This window comes from Myxine glutinosa, chromosome 6 (genome assembly GCF_964187855.1).
Source record: "Myxine glutinosa chromosome 6, kmMyxGlut1.1, whole genome shotgun sequence".
NCBI lineage: Eukaryota > Metazoa > Chordata > Myxini > Myxiniformes > Myxinidae > Myxine > Myxine glutinosa.
The window spans coordinates 29399452-29418471 of NC_136266.1; the positions used below are offsets into that span (position 1 = coordinate 29399452).

The following is a 19020-nucleotide window of genomic DNA, read 5'->3' on the forward strand; positions in this document are numbered from 1 at the left end:
CTTGTCTCTTCAGTGTTGAAAGACCTCAACAGTACACTACTCACAATAAGTTAGGGATATTGGCAGGTTCTTCGGTGTGGTTGATTTTGTGTGTTAATTATGTTGAAAAAAGTTGTTGGTCCTAATTCTATGGTTATTAATGTGTGAAAAAACACAGCATTCTTGATTTCAATACCCTAACCCTAACCCCGATAAAAAAAATCAACTCACTCCCACAATATCCCTAACTTATTGTGAGTAGTGTACTTCTTGATAAAAGGACAATGATGTGCCAGTACGCTGACGAAATTCCAAGTTTATACCCAGGATATTCCCTGCAAGGAAACTGCATTGGCAGTGCTCCAGCTCTGGCTTGGAGTACGTTATTTGATACTGACATCTGTAATGTTTAGTAACATATAAATGTAATATTTAACCAAAATGAGGTGAATTTGAGTTATACAATCCACACACAAACATGACTTTCAAATTTGTTGGTGGTCGCCCTTCCAATCCTCCCCTCCCCCACTCTAGCATACACACACACACACACACACACACACACACACACACACACACACACACACACACACACACACACACACACCTTTCCCTTCTATATAACATCCAGTCCCGGTTATATGTCTAGTATCTTGGATAGAGCCCACTTTTTGTTCTCATCGGTGATCTGGTTGTCCTCACAGTAGAACGATTGTCTCTCAATGTTGGCCTCCGACTACTCTCTCTCCGGCTGGAACTCGTCCAATTTTCCATAAACCGCCATCTCAAGAATGTAGTTTTCCTCGTCGCCAATTATGTAATGTTCCCAGGATCCAGTATCGCTCCTTGAAGTCCATCAACCAAGGTTTATTGTAAGCGAAACCCAGTTGTTGAGGCTCAACAACAACAACAACAACAACTCCCACCGTTCAGGTCAGATATGGGAGCATGCTCCGGAGCAGCGCGTCGCCGCATCCACTTTCCGATGGTATTCCAGGGACCTCCTCTGGCCACCCCCCAGGCTGATGCCTGGCCCATCCCTATCTCCTTGAGATGCCGATCAACCTACCACAACCACGAGGCACGCGGTCGGCCCGTTGGCCTCCTCCACTCATGAGGATCCTTGACTGAGTATCTGGTGAGCTGGATCAGCGTCCGGAAACGAGCCACATGTCCATACAACCGCAGCTGAAGCTCACGGACCATGCAGGAAACAAATGTCATCTGAGTCTTTTTCAGCAATCGCTCATTGGACACGAAGTCCAACCACCGACACCCAAAGATTCTCCGAAGAGACTGGGTTCCAAAGCAGTTAAGTCTCATTCTCTGGCCCTTGGTAAGGGTCCAAGTCTCGCATCCGGAGAGCAAGACTGGAAGCACCAAGGACTTAAATGCTCTGATTTTCGTACTCATGCATAGATACCGACAGTGCCACAACCCATGATCCAGTGAATCCATGACTCCCCAGGCCTGACGCAGACGTCTATCAACCTCTGGCTTGCAACATGCGGAGAAATGAATAACACTGCCAAGGGAAATGAATCTCTTCGTGGCCTCAACATCTTCGCCACAAACACGCACAGACAAGACAGCAGCATCCAAGATGTCATTGAAAGCCTGGATCTTGGTTTTGAACAAAGAAATCCGTAATCCCAACAGCCCTGCCTCCTCATTCAGTGCCTGGAGGCCACAGGCATATCATGGCCAAACACAAGCGCCAAACCAAAACATCCGACAAACATAACGCATCCCCCAAACCAAAACATTGCGCCAACCCAACGCATCCACCAAACCAACACATGCGCCAAACCAATGCATGCACCAAACCAATGCATGCTCCAAACCAACACATGCGGCAAAAGAACGCAACCGTCAAACCAATACATCCCCCAAACTAACACATCAGCCAAACTAAAACATCCACCAAAAAAATACATCCCTCAAACCAACACATCCACCAAACCAACACGTGCGCCAAACCAACACGTGCGCCAAACCAACACGTGCGACAAACCAACACATACGCCAAACCAACACATGCGCCAAACCAACACATGCGCCAAACCAACACATACGCCAAACCAACACATACGCCAAACCAACACATGCGCCAAACCAACACATGCGACAAATCAACTCATGCGACAAACCAACAAATGCACCAAACAAACAAACACATGCGCCAAACTAACACATGCGCCAACTAACACATCCACCAAACTAACACATCCGCCAAACAAACACATGCGCCAAACAAACAAATGCGCCAAAATAACACATCCGCCAAACTAACACATCCGGCAAACAAACTCATCTGCAAAAGAAACATATCCACCAAACAAACACATCGGCCAAACAAACACATCCGCCAAACAAACACATCCGACAAACAAACTCATCTGCAAAAGAAACATATCCACCAAACAAACACATCGGCCAAACAAACACATACTCCAAACTAATACATCCACCAAACAAACACATGAGCCAAACGAACACATCCGCCAAACAAACAAATGCGCCAAACTAACACATCCACCAAACAAACACATACTCCAAACTAATACATCCACCAAACAAACACATGAGCCAAACGAACACATCCGCCAAACAAACAAATGCGCCAAACTAACACATCCGCCAAACAAACACATACTCCAAACTAATACATCCACCAAACAAACACATGAGTCAAACGAACACATCCGCCAAACAAACAAATGCGCCAAAATAACACATCTGCCAAACAAACACATCCGCCAAACAAACACATCCGCCAAACAAACACATCTGCCAAACAAACACATCCGCCAAACTAACATATCCACCAAACTAACACATCCGCCGATCTAACACATCCGCCAAACTAACACATCCGCCAAACCAACACATGCCCCAAAGTAACACACCCACCAAACAAACACATGAGCCAAACTAACACATGAGCCAAACGAAGACATCTGCCAAACGAACACATCCGCCAAACAAACAAATGCGCCAAAATAACACATCCGCCAAACTAACACATCCGGCAAACAAACTCATCTGCAAAAGAAACATATCCACCAAACAAACACATCGGCCAAACAAACACATCCGCAAAACAAACACATCCGCCAAACAAACACATCCGACAAACAAACTCATCTGCAAAAGAAACACATCCACCAAACAAACACATCCGCCAAACAAACACATCCGCAAAACAAACACATCCGCCAAACAAACACATCCGCCAAACAAACTCATCCGCCAAACAAACACATGCGCCAAACTAACACATCCGCCAAACAAACACATGCTCCAAACTAATACATCAACCAAACAAACACATGAGCCAAACTAACACATCCGCCAAACAAACAAATGCGCCAAAATAACACATCCGCCAAACAAACACATCCGCCAAACAAACACATCCGCCAAACAAACACATCCGCCAAACTAACATATCCACCAAACTAACACATCCGCCAATCTAACGCATGCGCCAAAGAAACATATTCGCCAAACCAACACATCCGCCAAACCAACACATGCACCAAACCAACACGTGCACCAGAAGAACACATACCCCAAACCAAAACATCCGCCAAACCAACACATCCGCCAAACCAAGACATCCGCCAATCCAACACATCTGCCAAACCAACACATCCATCAAACGAACACATCCGCCAAACGAACACATCCGCCAAACCAACACAACCGCCAACCCAAGACATCTGCCAAACAAACACATGCACAAAACCAACACATACGCCAAACCAAAACATTCACCAAAACAACACATCCGCCAAACCAACACAACCGCCAAACCAACACATCCGCCAAACCAACACATGGACCAAACCATCATATGCGCCAAACGAACACTTTCGCCAAACCAACACATCCGCCAAACCAACACATCCAAATCAACAGTGGCAGTCAAGTTGCATGGGGAACATTGATGGACAGCAATCTTCAAGTCATGTTCCAGATTTTCGATTGGATTTAGGTCCGGGCCCTGACTGGGACACTCAAGCACATTTATCTTTTTTGGTCCTTCGCCATTCCACTTTGGCTGTGTGCTTCGGGTCGTTGTCATGCTGAAAGGTGAACTTCCGTCCAAATTTCAGCTTTCTTGCAGAGGGCAGCACGTTTTCCTTGAGGATTTTTCTGTATTTTGATCCATCCATTTTCCCTTACACTACCGGTCAAAAGTTTTAGAACACCTCAATTTTTCCAGTTTTTATTGAAATTTAAGCGATTCAAGTCCAGTGAATAACCCGAAATGGTACAAAGGTAAGCAGTAAACTGCTCGTGGTTAAACAAAAAGGTTTAGGTTCGTAAAAACGTGAAAGTAAAGTAAATTGCACAGTTATATTGTAAAAAAAAAAAAAAAAGGCCTTCTTCAGGGAACAAGTAACAATGAACAAGCAACTTACAGCTGTTCTGCAGCAATGAAAGTAAATTAAGCCTTGAAAGTTGATGCAAACAATTCCTACAGGTGTCCCAACCTCTGCTGATAACTTGATTACAAACACCCAGTCTGTATAAAAGCAGTATTGGAACAGACTGTTATTACACCCTCTGAAGCATTATTTGGACAATATTGCACTGCAGGAAGCAGTATATTGCTATCATAATGGCGAGAAAAAGGCAATTAACAAAGGAAGACAGACAGTCCATTATAACCCTTCAAAGTGTAGGTCTTTCCTTTTTAGAAATTGCAAAGAAAGCAAAGGTGTCAGTGAGTACAGTTTCCTACACCATCAAAAGGCACTTTGAAACTGGAGGAAACTCTGACAGGAAGAGGTCTGGCAGACCCAACGCTACAACAGAATCAGAATACAAGTTTCTGAGAGTCAACAGCTTGCGTGATTGACGGCTCACAGGACAACAGCTTCAAGCACAGCTTAACACTGGTCGAAGTAAGCAAGTCTCAGGTTCAACTGTGAAGAGAAGACTTCGAGCTGCAGGTTTGACAGGTCGAGTGGCAGTAAGAAAGCCATTGCTAAGATGGCAAAATAAGAAAAAGAGGCTTGTCTGGGCCATGAAGCACCGCCAGTGGACTACTGAAGACTGGAAGAAGGTCTTATGGACCGATGAATCAAAATTTGAAATCTTTGGTTCATCACACAGGGCTTTTGTACGCCATCGAGTCGGCGAAAGGATGGTTCCTCAGTGTGTGACACCAACTGTCAAACATGGAGGAGGAAGCGTGATGGTTTGCTGGATCCAGAGTCGGCGACTTGCACAGAGTGTCTGGCACCCTGAACCAAAAGGGCTACCACAGCATTTTGCAGCGCCATGCAATACCCTCTGGTATACGCCGAGTTGGTCAGGGGTTCATCCTACAGCAAGATAATGACCCTAAACACACCTCCAGGCGATGTCAAAACTACCTTCGAGGAAAAGAACGGTAGGCTTCAAATCATGGAATGGCCAGCACAGTCTCCAAACTTAAACCCATCGAGCTGGTTGGGGATGAACTGGACAGAAGGGTGAAAGCAAAGCAACCTACAAGTGCAACACATTTGTGAGAACTTCTGCAACAGTGTTGGGAAGAACTTCCCAAACAATATTTGGTTTCCATTGTAGAAAGAATGCCACGAGTGTGTTCGGCGGTTATATCTGCAAAAGGTGGCTACTTTGCTGAGTCAAAAATTTAAATTAAATTTTGTTAAACAAAATGATTCTATGATTTCTTTCTTATCTCTAATTGTTTATTTGTTCTATGCTTAATTTCAGAGTACATTGAGACATTAAATTGCGTAAATTTCAATAAAAACTGGAAAAATCGAGGTGTTCTAAAACTTTTGACTGGGAGTGTATATCCTGACAAGTGCCCCAGTCCCTGCTGAAGAGAAACATCTCTTTCACATGATGCTGCCACCACCATGCTTCACAGTGGGGATGGTGTTTTTTGGGTGATGTGTTGTTGGGTTTGTGCCAAACGTAACGTTTTGCATTTTGGCCAAAAATTTCCATCTTGGTTTCGTCAGAACACAAAACTTTTGAGGTCAAAGGTCATCTTGAAGTCACATTTCTAAAATCGTCATTTTCATGCAATGGACTTGAAAATTAAACAGCAATTGCATTGAGTCACTGAATTGGGAAACTAACTATTTTATAAAGTCAAAGGTCAACTCAAGCTCAAACTTCTAAAATCATACATTTTCATCTGAAAAATCGCCAATTTAGATCTATTTAACTTGATAATTAAACAGCAATTACATAGTGCATCGCTGAATTGGGAAAGTAACTATTTTTGAGGTCAAACGGTCAAAGGGCATCTCAAGGTCAAACTTCTAAAATCAGCAATTTTCATCTGAAAAATAATCAATTTTAATCCGTTTGGCCCGAGCTTTGATTAAGATCGCCAATTTTAATCTTAATGCAATGGGCAATTTGATATATACATGGCAAAACAAAATTCGGAGGGGGTGGGGGCAATCTTGCAAGTGTCATGCTCTGATGACGACTGTCTTGTGACTTGCAAAATCGAAGATTTTTCAAGTATATTGGTCGGTTGTGTTTGTGGTTCTGTCTGTCTGTTTGTTTGTTTGCTTGTCTGTTTGTCACCGGCCTACAGGTCACAATTTTCAACCAATCTTCACGAAACTTCACCAAGTTGTAGAGTTCGTCAAAAGCAAGAAGCCTATTGTTTTTGGGGTCAATAGGTCAAAAGGTCAACATAGGCCAAAGGTCACCAAATTTGCTAAAGTTCTAAAATCCTCAATTTTCATCCGATTGACTTGAAATTTGAAGACCACTTGCATATCTGGTCACTGAATTCAACCACCAAGCATTTTTGAGGTCAACATAGGCCAAATGGTCAACATAGGCCAAATTTCTAAAATCCTCAATTTTCATCCAATTGACTTGAAATTTGGAGAGGACTTGCACATCTGGTCACTGAATTCAACCACCAAGTATTCTTGAGGTCAACATCGGCCAAATGGTCAACATAGGCCAAATTTCTAAAATCCTCAATTTTCATCCAATTGACTTGAAATTTGGAGAGGACTTGCACATCTGGTCACTGAATTCAACCACCAAGTATTCTTGAGGTCAACATAGGCCAAATGGTCAACATAGGCCAAATTTCTAAAATCCTCAATTTTCATCCAATTGACTTGAAATTTGAAAACGACTTGCATATCTCGTCACTGAATTCAACCACAAATTATATTTTCGGTGAACATAGGCCAAAAGGTCAACATAGGCCAAATTTCTAAAATCCTCAATTTTCATCGAATTGAAGAGGAGTTGCATATCGAGTCACTAAATAGGGAAACTAACTAGTTTTGAGGTCAAAAGGTCAAAGGTCAACTCAAGGTCAACCTTCCAAAATCATCATTTTTCATCTGAAAAATCGTCAATTTTCATCCTGTTGACCCGAGCTTAAAGATTGTAAATTTTAATCTTCATGAAATGGACAATTTGCTGTATCAATGGAAAACTTGGGGGGGGGGGGGGATTTCGCAAGTATCGTGCTACGCATGACGTCTTCTTGTTATTCTGTTTGTTTGTTTGTCTGTCTGTTCGTCACTTGCCTACAGGTCACAATTCTAAACCGATCGTCATGAAACTTGGCCAAGTTGAAAAGGGCATAATAATTGATAAGCCTATTGATTTTGAGGTCAAAGGTCAATTGGAGGTCAAATTTTGAAAATTACCATTTTTCATCTGATTGACATAAAAATTGAACAGCATTTGTATATAGTCACTAAATTGGGAAACCAACTATTTTTGAGGTCAAAAGGTCAACTCAAAATCAATCTTCCAAAATCATCCATTTTCATCTGAAAAACCATAAATTTTCATCTGATTGACTTGAAAATTGAACAGCATTTGCACATTGAGTCACTAAATAGGGAAACCACCTATTTTTGAGGTCAAAAGATCAAAGGCAATTCAAGGTCAAACTTCCAAAATCATAAATTTTCTTCTGAAAAATCATCAATTTTCATCTGAAAAAGCATCAAGTTTCATCCGATTGACTGGAAAATTTAACAGCATTTGCATAGTGCCTCACTGAATTGGGAAACCAACTATTTTTGAGGTCAAAGATCAGCTCAAGGTCGAACTTCTAAAATCATCCTTTTTCATCTGAAAAATTGTCACTTTTCATCCCCATTGACCCGAGCTTTGATCAAGATCGTGAATTTTAATCTTGATGAAATGGACAATTTGATTGTCCATTTCAAAACCTTCTTTGGGGGGTGGGGGCGGGAGGGGGTGGATCTTGCAAGTATCGTGCTCTGCATGACGTCTTGTTGTTTGTTTGTTTGTAAACAGGATATCCCAAAAAGTTGTGATTCGGACTAAACTTGGTGGATGAGTTGGTTTGATGATAAGAACAAGCTGATTTGTTTTTGGCTCAGGTCTGAATCCAGATCTGACCTAACAGTGGGATACAAAACGTAAATGTTCAGCCTGGCGGAGGTATTCACTCTACCGAGTGCCATTCTAGTTTTATTTGCAACAAAGAAGTGTTCACATCACCCGCAAAGCCAATCTTCATTCTGAGCACTCTACCAGGAGGTGTTTCAGCAACAATTGACTGGAAAACGTTTGTGCCCCATGAGACATTTTAGTGCGTGCTCTCCAGAGGAGTTTGGAATGAATTTTTGACAGCAGTCTTATGTGAAAACTTTCGTCGGTAGATTACAAATTCGAATTTTCAAAAATTAAATTCATACCTTTGGTCCACACGCAGTGCTTTGAAGCACAGTACAATAACATTAACGATAAATCCAATTTGAAAACAGATAATCACGTGCATACATCAGATTTGTCAGTTATTGAACGGAGTTTTTAATTCAAATTTAAATCTACACTCGGAGTCAATAATGCGCATATTATGAGCGAGGCGGATATGACGGACTCTTTTGGCTGCGCTTGTGGCCCAAGATACCTCATTCCAATAGAAAAGGTTTTTGGTTTAGCTTCTGTTGGTTAGTGAAAGTGGCAAACTGGTAATTGTCAGAAAGGAGCTCAAAATCATGCATATGCAAAAAAATTGCTGTCGGCAAGCACGACATAATAAATTCCTCTAACAGCCAAATAATGAATGTGTTGCTTGTCCCTAATGAACGATTCTTTTGTATTCGCCAAACACATATTTGCACATTCGCTCTGACACTCTCCTTCTACCCTTAAGCTCCAACTCAGACTTGTTTGAGGTCATATCATGCACGAATGAAATAGCTATAGCTAGCAATGCATAATATTCCAAGATTATTTCATGTCACTTGGCTGATTCCCAGTCAGGTAGTTTGCCTCGTCTCACCTTTCAGTTTTCTTTCAGTTTTCTCACCCTCACCCCCTCTCCCAATCACGTGGCATATCCATGTAGAGAGCACTGCCTCAGAAATAATTGTACTGGGAGGGAAGTTTGCCACAGGTCTGGCGAGTAAAATTATTTTTTCTTATGTCTTCATTGATATTGTGAACCGCATAGAAAAGTGGTCAACGCCATACTCTTAAATATCAACCCATTAAAATAATACAAACAAGAAAGAGCAATCACAGATAGCAGACTCTCACCAGGACGTGTTTTTGTGGTGTATTTTGTGTGGTGTCTATTAACTACTGTGTTTGTGTGGTTTATTGACGACGTAAATTTATGTTCAATCCCAGTATGGCGGCCGAACCACCTGACCGATGACGTCATCAATTTAATTCTCCCATACAATGTTTTTTGAAGATCATGCTAAAGAAATTTCAAAATGATCGGATCAAGCGTTCTACTTGTCTAATTATGATGTCATAATGAAGGCACCGATGACATAAGCATGAATATATGTTGTTCCCTATACTACTTGACTGAACCATGTTTCAATTTTTCCATGGAGGAGCGGTTTCAGAGATTGAGGTGCAAACGTTTTCGGTTTTTCCAAGATGGCGCCTGACTACATGACATATGACGTCATAATTAGCATTTAAACGTTCTACGGGAGAAGGCACTCCTATGGTGAAAATTTCGGACGAGTCAGACCAACGGTTGCAGAGAAAAGCATACACTCACAAACAAACAGACCAACGGACCTAAATGCAACACCCTCTCCTCTGTTGAGGGTAAATATGGCAGCTAGGGAACTTATAATTTAATTAATTTCAAGGCATTTTGTGTCTTCAGGGTATTTTGGATCTTTAAGGGTCTGCAGGGTGTTTTGGGTCTTCATGGACTTTTGGGGTCTTGGTGGTCTCAAGTGTATTGGGGGACTTAAAGGGTCTTCAAAGGTCTAAGCTAAGGGATCTCAGAGTGAAAATGGTTGAAAGGTATATTCCAACAGCTGAAGTTCACCCTTGAATATTTGGGTGAAAATCAAACGTATATTTTTTTAAATTAGAGACTTCAAATATTAATAATGACTATTTTCTTTCCTCTGCATGTGTTGTAATCAAAACATACCTTTCTGCCACGATAGACGATGTGTTGTTCATTTGTTTTTATGTACACATAAACTCAGCAATCATTTTGATTGTATGGAAGTTTTATTTCGGTGATGGTTGACCGCTATCGCAATCGCTCCCGAAAAAAAACATGACATCATTTCATCTTTATATATACTAGGGCATGCCCGTACTATATATAAGCTAGGACGTGCCCGTACGTGGGTGCCCGTTCCTTGCCAAAAAAAAAAAAAAAAAAAAATTTGTGTAGGGGTGTGTGTGTGTAAACATCCTAGGGCGTGCCCGTACGTGGGTGCAAAAAAACATGCGTGCAAACAACAACAACAAAAAAAAACTTTGAAACCACGTGGCAGTAACGACCACAGAACCCCCCTCCCTCTATTTACATGAATGGTTTGGTCCATTCGCAACGACCACAGAACCCCCCCCTCTATTTACATGAATGGTTTGGTCCATTCGCAAAGCCAAAGCGAACGACCACAGAACCCCCCCCCCCTCTATTTACATGAATGGTTTGGTCCATTCGCAAAGCCAAAGCGAACGACCACAGAACACCCCCCCCCCTCTATTTACATGAATGGTTTGGTCCATTCGCAAAGCCAAAGCGAACGGCGAACGGCTAAATCGCCATAACTCGGTAAGTACTTGTCCGATTAATTTCAAACCTTGAAAAGGCACATCCTCGGGTCCCCAGCAATATACCTGGCAAGTTTCAAGTATATCGGACCGGTAGTTGTCGAGAAACAGCGGTCACAGACAAACAAACGTACAAACGTACAAACGTACAAACGTACAAACAGAGATTACTGGAATTATAGATAGATAATGCGCATAAGAAATCGAGAAATTATTATTTTCTCCGGAAGAAATCGAATTACGAACCGTAATGGCACACGCGCTCGGCTCCGCTCGCTCTCACATCGGCCACGCCTACGCAACAAAGCGTTCTGTGATTGGCTGCCGGAAGTGAAGTCTTCACTGTCCGGAAGGTCGCAAATCGCAGTTACGATGAATCGCAAATTAGTTTTAATTAGTTTTAAAACATAGTTTAACGGCAACATAGTTTTCCAACGTGAAATAAATGAATACGCTCTCAAATGTGCCGTCCGAGGCAGAGTCTGTTCGCCACGTTCGGCACATGTGATAGCTCGCTGCTCTCTGATTGGTTGAATCGTTTTTTGGACATAGCTCGGTAACTACTTAACGGTAACATATGAAACCTTGAAAAGGCACATCCTCGGGTCCCCAGCAATATACCTGGCAAGTTTCAAGTATATCGGACCGGTAGTTGTCGAGAAACAGCGGTCACAGACAAACACACAGACATACACACATACACACACACACACACACACACACACACACACACACACACAGAGATTGCTGGAATTATAGATAGATATATATATATATGTTTTTTTTTTTTTTTTTTTTTTTTACATTTATTTTTGATTTTTTTTTCTTATAAATGTTGATTCAGGTTGTAATCAAAATTTGCCTTTCTTTCTTCAAAACGTACCTTTATTTCATGAAAGAAGATGCGTTGTTCAATCTTCAACACAAGCGGCCTGAAGCCTAAGGCCCGAGGGCTGAAGTCTGAGGCCTATAAGTAGCGAACAAAATGGCGATTTTCAAGTTACAATTGTGGGTGGAGTCAGGCCAGCCAAGCTCTGCCCTGGATGGACAGACGACATAAAAACGGACTAACGACTGGCGGAGAATCTATATAATAATACCGTAAGGACTCGACTTTGTTATCCCTTTTACACCACACCCAGTGACCCGATGCCCACGGCACTAATGGATTTACGATCTACGAACCGCGCTCTTTGTTTATCACGTACAGCCAGACTCGAAAAATCTGAATTAGTCGACTTTGGGGCCCAAAAGCATCCGATTAACGGCCGATACGACGCCATCTTTCGACGCCATCGTATTGGCGTCTGCTGGGCGAAGGCGATGCGAGCCGTCCGCTGATTGGACAGTCGAGTGGTGTCATTAAATAATGGGCCGTGCTTACTGCTTACTGATATTGATCTGAAACTTGCAAATGGACATGTATTGCAAAGCAATTTTCCTTCTTATATTGTCCAAGTCTAAAATACACACACACACACACACACACATAAATCAGCTGATTGTCAAATCTGCATTCCCTACAACCAGTGATTACAGGTTTAAAAAATGATTTTGTGACGTATTGACTCAACGATGTAAATAGGAAAGCATTAATTTAATTATTTCCTTCTTAATCTGTAAAAGCGGCCTTGACGGTATAGTGTGCGATTGCCCAAAGCAGGTTCTTATTTTGACAATCGTTAGTCGTACAATAAATACTTACGGAATATTAAATGAAAAAAAAATGTTTATTTCTTGAATATTTTAAAGCATTTTGTTTTTCATTCCACATGGTGTGTTTCTTCCCTCCCTCTGTGGACAACCAAGTGCCGGCTTCCGGTGGTAGTATAATCCTCTGTAGCAGTGTAGGGTTTTATGAGCCAATGATTATGGTGCGGCGCATGTCGAGTCACAGCAGGATTTTATGAAACGCCATTTGAAGTTGTGAAAAAGGTCAGAGTACCTGCTAACATGTCAAGCTACAGCAGGGCGGCGCAGGTCAGTTATAGTTAATCAACGGATCAATGAGAATGTCCTTTACTGTACGTACTGTACTTTACCACATCGGTTAGAAACGCTGCCGCAGGAGATCTCCGATGGTCTTTACTTTAGCTTCTGTTTTGGATTCGGTTCCCGCCTCCTGATACCTCGCAGGTGTGACGTCGCATCAGAGGACGTTAAGCCAGCTGTCTCATCTGATTGGACAGTTGAAGGCGACAGCAAGCCGTCCACTGAGTGGACAATCCAGAGCATGCATTTGTGCCGGTGTCGGCGATCGTTGTTCATATACGCACTCTTCATTCTCATCTTTCTTCCTAACTCTTACTCGGACAAGCAAATCCCCTATGCCATCCATAATGGTACACTCTATCCATACACCACATCCTCCCTTCCGTGGATGTTCCATGGGTTTCGGCTAGTATATATATAATTATACAATTTTACATGCACAACAATTATCTTACAGGATTTTACCCAAATTTATATTCCAATTGCAATTGAACCCAGGTGTACTTGCAATAGTTTGAGGATTCACTAAAACCTTTAGCAACAGAACATGATCACAATATATCGACAAGACCAAAAATGCAGAATCGAGTTCAGTAATTATTTTTGGCTGCTGACTTCATTGTGTAGTTTGTGTGACAGATTATCATCCCTCCAATCGGCTTAGATTCTGTTGCTTCCCAAAGACAGCCTTTACGTCACAGAACACTCATGATGGGTTTCATTTTTATCACCGCAAGATGATAAATAATTTCCGTTATTCAATAGACCCTTCAGCATAGTATATAGTCACGCTTTAAAAAGATTGTTTTAAAAAACTTCGGAGATGAAAAACAAAAGTTTTAAGTCCATTTTGCCTTCTGCACTCAACAGAAAAGTGCTTTTTTATTGGGGGCTGTATTATCTGCTTGGATGGCACAGCATTTCCACCTTAGCTTGTAAAGCCGCGGCACTCTGCCACTGGTTTCCCATTACGCTTGAAATGAAAATACAATTTCCTTGCTTTCAGACACTTTGACGAGAGGAGAAAATGAATGGCAAGCCTGAGGAAACCCTGAGTTCCATTCGATGCACACAGATGCGTTGACAGCACCGGTACTAATGCCAGGGGTTGCAAATGCTCTTTCTGGTTGAAATGCATATTTTTAAGCACATACTGTTTGTTTGTTTTCCAAATGTATCAAGTCAGGACTGTGTGTACAGCACTCTGTTGCACAATGTGGTCCCGAGTCTCCAAAAGTTATAGACAGGTCCATGCCAGGCAGAAATGGCGCCGTTTTCCAGTCAAGGTTTTCTCAGTGGATTTATATACTTTTGATCATACTCTGTCGAATAAGCTTGTGGGCCACCCTGAAATTTGCCTCAAATCCAAGATGGCCACCAGAATAGCTAAAATAGTATTTCTGAGAGTTGCTTTTACCCATAGATGATTTTTTTTCAACTGATTGTGGCCTATTATGATAAAGAAAGATAACTCAGTCATAACTCAGCCATAAAAATTAACAATCGGTACTTTATTAACAAAATGGCCGCCGGGCAACTTCCGTATTACGGAAACTGCTATAACTTCAGTTCCGAGTGTGATATGATTATAATTTTGGTGTCCAGTCATATGTTTTTGGGGTCAAGGAATCCATATTTGTACTTTTTATTTCAGTGAAATATATATTACAATACATTTTGATTCAATTTCTTGGTTTCCATTTCAGATTCCTTGAATCCGGATGCAAAGAAATGATTCCATGAATGCGGACGCAAAGAAATGATTCCATGAATCCTGGCTTAGCAGATACAGTGAATCCTCATAAAATTACTACATAAAGACAAAACTTTTTTGGCACAGGAGAAAAGGGTTGCACAATGGCATCCACGCCGATTTTGAGTTTAGCAAGGGGCGACAAACCGTTGTGCTGCCTCTGTAATGAAACTATTAAGGACGTTGAGTCAGCTTATAATATGACTGAGGAGGGATTGCAGTCTATTCAAGAATTAGCGGGAAGATGGGTTAAAGTTGACAAGAGTCTGTGTACTCAGGCACCATATGCTGAATTTCAATCAGCCGCTGTGAGACTATCTAGTGCAGGCCATGATGTCAAGATTCATGAGAACTGTAGAATCACATTTCGGAACAGAATTGCCCGAAAGGAAGCCCAGTCTCGCAAACTTCCCGTTTCCAGTTCAGAGAATATTCATGAGTCGAATGAACCAGTTGCTGCTCCCGCGTATAGGATACGCAGGGGGTCACTTGAGAAAAAGCAAATCTGTTTCGTGTGCAACGTGGATACGAAAGATGACAGTAAACCGTACAATAGTGGTGGTCTTGGTAGATGCTCCGAGAAGAATGCTGTCAGTAAAGTAGAACGTTCAAAGGACATGAAAATCAAAGATGAAGGAGATAAGTTCCATGATGCAGCGAAGCGACTCGATGTTATTCTGAGTGGAGCATCATATGACATGTTTGCAGTTGATGTGTACTATCATAAAAGTTGTTATGACAATTTTACCTATGCATATGATAGAAAGTTGCTGTCAGCGGATGCAGCAGAGAAGGATAGATTAGCTACCGAGGTTATGGACAGCTTTTTCAAACTGTTTCACCGCATGGTAGTCAAGGATCAAAAGGCGTATTTCCTGAGAGAATTGATTGAGGACATAAAGGAGATCAGTGAAGACAATGAACTTGAGGACCCTCCGATTTCAAAAACCTGCATGTTGAAAAAACGACTGACTGAGAAATTTGGTGACGCCATCGACTTCCACTTGTTTGGGAATCGACACATCGACACATGTCGACACATCGACACACCTGGCAGCAGAGAGAACGCTTCTTCCAAAGTGCTTTGCTTTCGGGCACATCAACTATGCTAGGTACCTGACATTCCAACACGTCAATCTCCAAAATCTGAAGGTGAATCACAAAGATGCCTGGGATGATCTGTTGCAAAATGGATTCGGAGGGTCGATGACTGGCGAGCCCTTTTCTACGATCCATGGGGACTTGATCACTGAGACCACAATCAACAGAGAGGTTAAAGTCCGGGGTGGTCCAATGCAAGGCGGTTACAGTACCAGCAAGCAGACAACAGATGCGTTCATAAAAACGAGTCACTTAATGGCAAAGCTCAGAAGAAGATTGAAGGAAAGGTTGCATATCCTGACCTCTTCAACTCACAAGGAAACAACAATAGGGGCACGGAGGCAGCATGACAACATGGTTCGCAACCTAGTCATCCAATTGGATAAGTACTTTGACCCTTTTCTGATTGGTTCTGCGCGTCACATGAAAACTGGAGTGGAAATTAACCAAGGTATTGTCAGTGGATTGTTGTCATCAACCGAAGCAGGAGAGAAACAATTCCAAGACTTTGTTAACCTTAGACTCAAGGCTACTGGAGAAGGCAGAATGAACATTTTTGACAGGATTGTGAATCTCAAGATCAAAACGGGCATGGAGAAGGTCAAGAAAAATCCAAAGGCAGTGAACGTTCTCAAGGAGGATCGACAAGCATTTGGTGTGTTGGTAGGAAAGGCAACTACCCCTGAAGAGGCACATTCACACCCCCTGACAACTATTCCACTTGCCCTTGCCACACCAGAACGAGACATTCGACAAGGTTCTAAAGCAGCGCTGAGGAACTACCTTATTGAGGAATCTTCATCAACTACAGAGGAACCGCCAAATAGAAGCAACTGGCTGATTGACGGAATGGCAGCTGTAAAGTCAATCCCGGCTCAACAGACTTGGGGAGAATACACTGATGCCCTATTGAAATTCTGCATGCCACCAAGCCAGTCAAACCCAAAACAGCTTGGGATCATATTTGATTCCTACTGTACGTCCACTACAAAGGAGTTAACCCAACGACGCCGAGGGATCTCTGGTAGAAGAACCCACATCACAAGCCCCGAGCAGAGTATGCCCAGAGGCAAAGATTGGGACGCATTTCTGCATAATGCTGAAAACAAGACTGAGCTGATTAAATTTATGGTCACTTACTTCAAAAGTGATTCAGTCAGATCGAAACTCAGAATTCCACTCACCGTGACAGAGGAACAGAATACATGGTTGATCACGCAAACTAAGTTTGAACAACTTGAATCCTGCAACCATCATGAGGCTGACACCAGGCTTGTTCTTCATGCAAGCAAGTGCGAAGGTCCGGTTGTGATTAAGGCTTCAGATACAGATGTACTGATCCTCTTGAGCTATGCCTATTCTGTCTGCAAACCACCACAAGACTGGTTCATGAAGATTGACCATCGGTACGTCAGTGTCAAGAAACTAACGACTCATTTTGGAGATGAAGTGTGTCAAACTCTCCCAGCATATCATAGCATTACTGGATGTGACACGACATCATTCCCATTTCGCATCGGCAAAATCAAGCCATTGAAGAAGATGTTGAAACAAGAGAAATCCCATCTACTCTCTCAGCTGGGCAGATCAAATCAATCTTTTCAAGATGCTACCAGTGCTAAATGCTTCTTCAGAACCTGCATGTATTCTGGAAGTGAACAAGAAAGCTTTGTTGAAACAAGGATCCGAACGTACAACACTCAAAAGGTGAAATCTAGTTCCAGCATCCTTCCAGACGAGAGTAGCACCAATGAACACCTCAAGAGGAGTGACCTTCAGGCATGGGTGTGGTACCAGTGTCTCAAGCAAAACATTGAGTATCCTTCTATCACTGACAGAGGATGGGAAAATACAGATGATGGTATCAGGCCAATATGGTTTACCTGCCCGCAACTCCCTCCAAGCCTCTCCAAGAAAAAGAGCAAGAAAAGACAAATTCAAAGTAAGTATACTAAAAATATATCATTACTTTGATCATTGCTTTTCGTTCCTGTCATAAAGTTCCTCCAATGTATTCCCACTGGCAGTGCATTCATCCAGATTAAATATGTGTAACCTTCCACTTACAGGTCTCGCGGAGTATGATGCAGATTTAGAAGATGCAGTAGAAGAGAGAAGCCAGCCTTCAAGGAAGAAGAGACACAGGAATACAAGCAGAAAACATGTACAAGACAGTGAAGTTCACTGTAGAGAAAGAGAAAAGCAAGGTAGATAAGTCCAAAATGCAATCGTAATTTTGTTATTTTTATATGATTTACTGTTTTGAATCCCGACTATATCCATTCACATTTTTTATAGGTATCGGTGGGGCAGAAGAAAGAGCAGAAGAATCTGAAGTTGATGAAGAGTACCAAGGAGATGGGGAAAATTCGGAGAGCACCATGGAACAACTTTCTTCGGATACCTGTGGACTTTATTCAGACTTTCAGAGTGAAGAGAGTGATCTTGATCTTGATCTTAGTAACTGAGGATTATGTGCCTTTTGAACAACATATTTTTCCCAAAGCATAACCAAAGCCGGGGATCATATTGAATGGGAATTCAGATACATTTTATAAACCTGTGTAGTTTGGTAGACGAAGCAAAACTGACTAGGAGCCGTTCAGCGGCAGCCATCTTGGATTTATTGTTCATCCATGATTTAGGGGATGATCTATTGAGCTAGTGTCATGATAAACCAACTAAATGGATAACCAGACTTTGGAAACCAAGAAATTGAATCAAAATGTATTGTAATATATATTATGGAGCACAAGACATGTCTGAATCTGCCACATCGGTGGCCAGTATTGGCAGCCATCTTAGATTTCTTTATGAACCAATGATTTCACTGAAATAAAAAGTACAAATATGGATTCCTTGACCCCAAAAACATATGACTGGACACCAAAATTATAATCATATCGCACTCGGAACTGAAGTTATAGCAGTTTCCGTAATACGGAAGTTGCCCGGCGGCCATTTTGTTAATAAAGTACCGATTGTTAATTTTTATGGCTGAGTTATGACTGAGTTATCTTTCTTTATCATAATAGGCCACAATCAGTTGAAAAAAAATCATCTATGGGTAAAAGCAACTCTCAGAAATACTATTTTAGCTATTCTGGTGGCCATCTTAGATTTGAGGCAAATTTCAGGGTGGCCCACAA

At 41.9% G+C, this 19020-nt stretch overlaps 1 protein-coding gene across 1 annotated transcript; it reads left to right on the forward strand.

Moving 5' to 3' along the window:
- The first annotated feature begins 16628 nt into the window (after positions 1-16628).
- LOC137419171 (uncharacterized) lies at positions 16629-18747 on the forward strand. Its single transcript, XM_068105335.2, has 3 exons — positions 16629-17813; positions 17941-18078; positions 18170-18747. Exons 1-3 carry the CDS (start codon positions 16721-16723, stop codon positions 18337-18339), a joined length of 1401 nt encoding a protein of 466 aa, XP_067961436.2. The 5' UTR covers positions 16629-16720; the 3' UTR covers positions 18340-18747.
- Positions 18748-19020: the final 273 nt, after the last annotated feature.

What these genes read in the sequence shown, in the direction of transcription:
- LOC137419171 (XM_068105335.2), top strand. Translation starts at nt 16,721, where the DNA reads ATGGCAGCTGTAAAGTCAATCCCGGCTCAACAGACTTGGGGAGAATAC. An exon ending in CAAGAAAAGACAAATTCAAA is followed by an intron (nt 17,814 to 17,940) that starts GTAAGTATACTA and finishes TTCCACTTACAG; the next exon opens with GTCTCGCGGAGTATGATGCA. An exon ending in TAGAGAAAGAGAAAAGCAAG is followed by an intron (nt 18,079 to 18,169) that starts GTAGATAAGTCC and finishes CATTTTTTATAG; the next exon opens with GTATCGGTGGGGCAGAAGAA.